The sequence below is a fragment of the Gekko japonicus genome, unplaced genomic scaffold (genome assembly GCF_001447785.1).
Source record: "Gekko japonicus isolate JY-2015 unplaced genomic scaffold, Gekko_japonicus_V1.1 scaffold1360, whole genome shotgun sequence".
Taxonomy (NCBI): domain Eukaryota; kingdom Metazoa; phylum Chordata; class Lepidosauria; order Squamata; family Gekkonidae; genus Gekko; species Gekko japonicus.
In genome coordinates this window covers 504,853-512,210 of record NW_015165281.1, presented here as the reverse complement: position 1 = coordinate 512,210, position 7,358 = coordinate 504,853, and the positions used below count along the sequence as shown (strand labels likewise).

The following is a 7,358-nucleotide window of genomic DNA, read 5'->3' as shown; positions in this document are numbered from 1 at the left end:
GGGGTTTCTATGGCAAAGAAGAAGAAGAGAAGACATTGGATTTATACCCCACCCTTCACTCGGAGTCTCAGAGTGGCTTACAATCTCCTTTCCCTTCCCCTCCCCATGAAAGACACCCTGTGAGGTAGGTGGGGCTGAGAGAGCTCTCTCGAGAACAGCTCTGAAAGAACTTGTGGCTGACCCAAAGGTCTGCCTGTGGAGGAGACGGGAATCTGAACTCTGATAAAACCAGGGATGAAGAGAAGAAGAAGAGATTATTGGATTTATACCCCGCCCTTCACTACCCAAAGGAGTCTCAGAGTGGCTTACAAGCTCCTTTCCCTTCCCCTCCCCACAACAGACACCCTGTGAGGTGGGTGGGGCTGAGAGAGCTCTTGACAGAAACGGCTCTTTTTCAAGAACAGCTCTTATCAGAACTACGGCTTGCCCAAGGTCATCCAGCAGCTGCAAGTGGAGGAGTGGGGAATCAAACCCGGTTCTCCCAGATTAGAGTCCGCGCACTTAACCACTACACCAAACTGGCTGAGATCCAAGTGCGGGAAAGGACCGTAGATGCTTTTGCTGTGCTAAGTGTCACACACATCTCCAGGTCCAGAAAGCTTGACAAAACAATTCCCTAGACCCAGGGCCCCCAACCTTATTGAGCCTGTGGGCACCTTTGAATTCTGACACCACATGGTGGACACCAGCCACCAAATAACTGCCACAAAACAGCTGCCGCGGGAGGCGGAGCCAGCCACAACTACATGGCTACCACAGCTGCCCTTTGGTCACACGGAGATCCTTCTACCATGGTGGCAGCCGCTGCCAACATGACAGTCTTAAAGATCGGCACAGCCAACCAAATTGCCAATGGTCAATTAACAGCCTTGCTTGGTAAAAGGCCCGGCCGTTTTCGAAAAACTTGGTGGGCGCCAGGAAAGGCACCGGCAGGCACCTCACGGGGGACCCCTGCTCCAGACCCTTATGAGCACGGTTATGCCCTCCTACTCCACCAAGCCCCTTGGTTTATTTCTACCAAGGCCCTTCGGAAGCCAAACCTTTTCCAAACCATGTGGGCACCCTCGCCGCTCCTCTCCAGCCCCTGCTTGACGGTCATCCCTTGACCCTTCCACCTTTTCTTGCTTGACTTTATCACAGCCTTGCAAACGTTGCCCGTGGCGCTCCAAGGCTCTCCTCCGGGTAAGCAGGCAAGAAAATCCTCATGAACGGGAAGAGACCCAAGATCCCTTCTGCTTTAAAGCCATTCGTAGGGCAAAACTTGGGCAGCACCAGAGACTGCCCCATTGTGCATATGTAGATGGAACAACAGTAATTGCTACAGACCACTGACGTTGGTGCCTTTGTCTGGATGGTCCGGGCTGGCCCAATCCCATCAGATTTCGAAAGCTAAGCACCCTTGGCCGTGGTTAATGCTTGATTGGGAGACCACCAAGGAAGACTGGGGCTGCTATGCAGAGGAAGGCAACGGTAAACCACCTCTGCTCATCTCTTGCCTTGAAAACCCCACTGTGACTTAGTTAAGAACATCAGAGGAGCCCTGCTGGATCAGACCAGTGAGGGTCCATCTAGTCTAGCATCCCATCTCACACAGGGGCCAACCAGTTCCACTGGCGGGCCAACAACAGGGCACAGAGGCCGAGGCCTTCCCCTGATAAGAACATAGGAAGAGCCCTGCTGGGTCAGACCAGTGAGGGTCCATCTAGTCCAGGATCCTGTCTCACACAGTGGCCAACTGGTTCCTCTGAAGGTCCAGCAATGGGGCATAGAGGCCAAGGCCCTCATAAGAACATAAGGAGAGCCCTGTAGGATCAGACCAGTGGTCCATCTAGTCCAGCATCCCATCTCACACAGGGGCCAGCCAGTTCCTCCGGAGGGCCAACAACAGGGCAGAGAGGCCGAGGCCTTCATAAGAACCTCAGAAGAGCCCTGCTGGATCAGACCAGTGAGGGTCCATCTAGTCCAGCATCCTAATGTGTGGAATTGAATGCAGATGTGAGTCTTGAGGAAAGACATCTTTCAAGAAAGAGCATTCCTCGTTGCCAAACAGAAGGCTGCTGGGCTACTACAGCCACGAGCGAACATGCGTTTAAACCCCAGAACTGGATCAGAGCCAGTGAACCAGAGGCAGCACCCCGTTAAATCCACGCCAGGTTTCAAGCAGAGAAGTCAGGAAAGAGCCCCCAGGGACAAAACTGGCGCAGACTCACCAAAGTCCTTCATGCTGTCAGGGTCCGTCTCATCCAGAAAGAAGTAGCCACACTTGACTGCCCGGTGCACCTCGAAGCACAAGCCCAGGCAGGCGTCTTCCACCAAGTCAGTATATATATCATGAGCCACAGCCTGAAAGAAAAGGAGACACCCCCCCCAAAAAAAGATGAAAAATTGGGGAAGAGGTGCGGGGGTGGAGGAGCAAGCCTGAACCGGATCAGGCCCCAGAACCTGTTTGGGTCTGAAGCAACAGAATGAAGTTTGAGCCCCGGGGCACCTTTAAAGCCAACGAAGTTTAAGAACATAAGAACATAAGAGAAGCCAGTGTTGGGACAGGCCAGTGGCCCATCCAGTCCAGCACTTTGTGCCACACAGTGGCCAGAAATACCAGGTGCCATCAGGAGGTCCATCCACCAGTGGGGCCAGGACACGAGAAGCCCTCCCACTGTTGCCCCCTCCCCCCAAGCACCAAGAATACAGAGCATCACTTGCCCCAGAATGAAAGTTCCTCTCTATACCTGGTGGCTAATAGCCACCGATGGACCTCTGCTCCGTATGCTTATCTAATTCCCTCTTGAAGTCATCCAGGCTTGTAGCTGCCACCACCTCCTGTGGCGGTGAACTCCATATTGGTTTCATTAACCAAAGACCAAAAGAAGAATTCAAAAACAAGTGGCGAGTTTTCTACGACTATTATAACCCATCTCTCTAGTTATACATCTGAAAGGTCTAATATTATATGATAATACTATAAGACAGGTTTAATGTACCCTAGAAAGGATATTACTTGTTGTTTATTATAACAAACTGCTGTGTGGAATTTTAAAAAAAAATTTCTATGAGGTTATTTATGTTACGCCATATAACAGATAAGAGGAGGGAGAGCTCAGAGCGGGTAGCGATATTCATAGAATATCTACAAAATTAAACTGTTAAACCCAGGGGTCATTTCCTGCAGGAGCGCACAGGAGCAGAGCTCCGGCAGTAACGAAAGGATATTACTTGTTTATTATAACAAACTGCTGTGTGGAATTTTGTTTTTAAATTTCTATGAGGTTATTTACGTTATGCCATATAACAGATAAGAGGAGGGAGGGCTCAGAGCGGGTAGCAATATTCATAGAATATCTACAAAATTAAACTGTTAAACCCAGGGGTCATTTCCTGCAGGAGCGCACAGGAGCAGAGCTCCGGCAGTAACAAGCCTAGGGAGCAGGCACATGCAACAAGCCCCACCCCCTGCTCCCAGCAGCCCTCAGTCAGAGCAAGAAGCAGCCAGGTAAGCTTTAAGAGCAGTTGCCCCTGGGAATTGAAGTCTTTAGTTAGACATCCCAAAGCATCTCTGTGACTGGCTGATTAACAGTCATTTCCTGCACCCAGAGGCGCGGGGATTTGAGTTTACAGCTTTCTTCCCGTTCCTTTGTGTACTCTTTTAAACGGCAAAGGAGGTCAGGGCACGCAATCTTTTTCACCATGAGCCAGTGAACTGAATTAGATTACAAAGATGTGAATTTCAGCTTTGATTGTGAGTAAAGAAATCTTCTGAATGCATGTGGAGCTTAATAAAAAATGATTTAATTCTACTTTACTCTGGCCGTGCGTTGAATCACGTCCAGAAGGCGCTGTTGACTTAGCGCCAGATGGAACAATACCTGTAAAATTGCCAGACTTTTGGTAATTATATTTCCTATGTGTTTTTTCCTATTGTCCTAATGTCCTCAATACCATATTCTTATGCCGTTTCACCATATATATCGTGTTATACATTTGTTAAGCTACTATACCATATACTTTTTAATACAGACATATACACTCTGATAAAGGAATGTCCTCAACACCTGTAAAATTGCCCTTATGCTTTTGGTAGTTATATTTCCTATATGTTTTTCCCTATTCCTTTTTTCTTTCTGTATCCCTTTTTTAAAAATTCAAAATAAAAAAATGACCATCAAATTTTAATTCTGGGTATCAGCTTTCGTGTGCATGCACATTCCGAAGAACGGAGTTAAATGCTTCCCTTCGAAGAACAAAGTTTAATTCTGAGTATAAAATCTGAAGATGTGTGCAGGCACACGAAAGCTCATACCCAGAATTAAACTTTGTTAGTCTTAAAGGTGCCGTTGGAGTCAACGTTTCCCCTGCCTCTGCTACTCTCTTTTTACAGGCTGAGCTCTGGCACTACAAGCACTCAGAGGGTGGCCCAGATAACAAGGCTGATGTGGATGGTCTCACACCCGCCTTCATTGCCAAGAACTGCTACAGGGAAAAGCTTTGAATGGAAATGAAGGGTCATTTAGACCTAACAAGACATGACAATTCTCTTCTTTTCTGACTTGTCCCAAACTAAGCTTAAGAACATAAGAGAAGCCATGTTGGATCAGGCCTACGGCCCATCCAGCCCAACACTCTGGTCCTTTCCGCACTAGACCTTAAATCCGGGTTCAACTCTGTCCCCGAACTTACATTCTACACTATACTCGAGTTCACCCCTGTAATTATCTCGGAGTAATATTTGTTTCCACATTACATGGAGGTCATCCCGGTTTCACCCCACACTTCATAGAATCATAGAATTGGAAGGGGCCTCCAGGGTCATCTAGTCCAACCCCCTGCACAACGCAGGAAATTCCCGGGTAAACGGATGCTGTTATACCCAGGGATACATGCAAGGTATTGTGTCGCGAGTTGAACTCTGATAAAACCAGGGATGAGATCCAAGTGCGGAAAGGACCTCTGTGTCACACATTGGCCAAAACCCAGGTGCTGTCGGGAGGTCCACCAGCAGGGCCAGAACCACAGAAGCCCTCCCACTGTTGCCCCCCCCCAGCACTAAGAATGCAGAGCATCCCTGCCCCAGGCATAGCTTGTGCTGCTTTCCACTGGCAGGGAGGCAAAGAACTAATTTTAGAATTTGGAAGGGGGGGGGAATGACAGACCAACAAATACACAACAACGACCAAGACACACACATCCACTGCAGTGGGAAATTACAAACTCCACTCAGAATGGTCTGTGATTCATCTTCTGTTTCTGCAACAAAGTCCCAGCCAAGCCTGAGAGAATGAGTGGCGGGGCTTGCAAAATTCCCCTCTTTGTTATGGAACTGAAACCACGAAAACAAATTGTCCTGTTTTATGCGAAAGGATGAAATCCAATGGGAAAGTTCCCCTCTCACTGAAATGAATGGGAGTGGCTTTCAACCTTCACGTCAATGGTGCCTGCAAAGGAAGGTTTCTTACAGGACTCAGCCCTCCAGTTTTATACGTCACGCCTCAAACGACTCCAGACATAATTTTTAAAAGCCACTATCATGATGTCCTTGTATAAACCAATGGTGCCCTCTCATTTGGAGTACTGTGTACAGTTCTGGTCACCACACCTCAGAAAGGATATTATAGGACTGGGAAAAGTACAGAAAAGGGCAACTAGAATGATCAAAGGGTTGGAACACTTTCCCTATGAAGAAAGGTTAAAGCGCTTGGGGCTCTTTAGCTTGGAGAAACTATGACTATGGCGGCTTCAAGAGGGAACTGGATAAACATATGGAGCAGAGGTCCATCAGTGGCTATTAGCCACAAGGTATAGACAGGAACTCTTGGTCTGGGGCAAGATGCTCTGTATTCTTGGTGCTTGGGGGGGGGGGTCAACAGTGGGGGGGCTTCTAGTGTCCTGGCCCCACTGGTGAACCTCCTGATGGCACCTGGTATTTTTGGCCACTGTGTGACAGAGTGTTGGACTGGATGGGCCTTTGGCCTGATCCAACACTGGCTCCTCCTATGTTCTTACCTCTTACAGCAGGGACCCCCAATCTTCTTGAGCCTGTGGACATCTTTGGAATTCTGACACGGCGTGGTGGGTGCAGCAACAAAATAGCTGCCATGGGGGGCAGAGCCAGCCACGAAATGGTTGCTGTGGCTTACTTTCAGTCACACAGTGAAGATTCTTGTGCTGTGGTGGCAGCTGCTGTCTAAGCAAGCTTTTTGAAATCAACCAAATCTCCAATGGCCAAACAGAAACATTTCCTGGGCAAAAGTCCCTTTTGACACACACACACCCACTTTTGAAAAAACACTTGGTAGCTACCAGCAAAAAGTGCTGGGGGGGGAGATGATGCCAGGACACCCACTGATAGCACACTGGGGACCCCTCCCTCTCTCCACTTGAGTTCAATCAAAATTCCTTAGAGCGCTAATGCAGGTACCCAAGTGTGTATCAAACTCCTGGGTTCACTTGGAAACAGGAATGACCCGGGCAGAAGCCAGGATTTGCATTCTTTCCATATATAAATGGATAACGGGCAGTAGTAATCCAAAGGGGCTGTTTCCTCTCACCCTGCGTGACCAATTTCAGAGCGGTTGGCTACAAGTGGTCCAAATGTCCACTGAAATTCTGGGTCCCCCCCCCCCGGGCCCCCCCACTTTTTTCCCCCCCCCCCCGAGTCCTCCTGAATCTTGGCACAGATCGGGCAAAATTGCTTATTAAGCAGAGAGTGCTAGATTCGGAGAGGCAAGCAGACATTTGCAGTTCACCAAATTGCTTTTCTCCAGCAAACAGTAGATATGTGTTTGCTCCTGCAGCCTATTTATGTTTCCTTGAATCTTATAATACCGGGAGGGCCTTCACCCTAGCAAGGAGCATGGCCTTGCCGTCCGCACTAATAGAGGGACGGTACAAAGGGATCCCCCCTTATGCGCTCAGGCTCTGCACTTGTTCCCAGTCTGAAATAGACTTTCTGGAGCATATCTTTTTTAATTGCTCTTTCCATACGGCGAGCCGAAAGGAAATCATTGGCCTGCTGCTGGAAAGGTTCCCAGGAAGAGCAAACAAAATTAAATTAGAATACCTGTTGTCGGATAGGAATCACCATACATCAAGACAGGTGGCCAGGTTCTGTGCCCAGGTATACAAGGAACCCAAAAAGCGAGGCAAATAGACCATATCTCTTAAACAGACTTTTTAAATGGTTTAAAAAGTTTGAACTGTGGTTTTACTTTTTCCTTTATATTTTATATAACTTACAAGCTTTTAGGTTACTAAGGTTTTTACTGGCTCATAACCAGTGTTCCCTCTAAGCTGAGTTAGTGTGAGCTAGCTCACAGTTTTTTAGCCTCCGGCTCACAGATTTTTCTCTTAGCTCAGGAAGGATG

At 48.2% G+C, this 7,358-nt stretch overlaps 1 protein-coding gene across 1 annotated transcript in view; it reads right to left on the bottom strand.

The window, feature by feature from the left end:
* The window catches only part of LOC107109644 (ataxin-7-like protein 3), a 10,563-nt gene that overhangs the window by 1,163 nt on the left and 2,042 nt on the right, over positions 1 to 7,358 (bottom strand). The window contains exon 2 of the mRNA XM_015410315.1: positions 2,211 to 2,343. Coding sequence (XP_015265801.1) covers positions 2,211 to 2,343 — 133 coding nt within the window. The remainder of the gene's footprint in view (positions 1 to 2,210; positions 2,344 to 7,358) is intronic.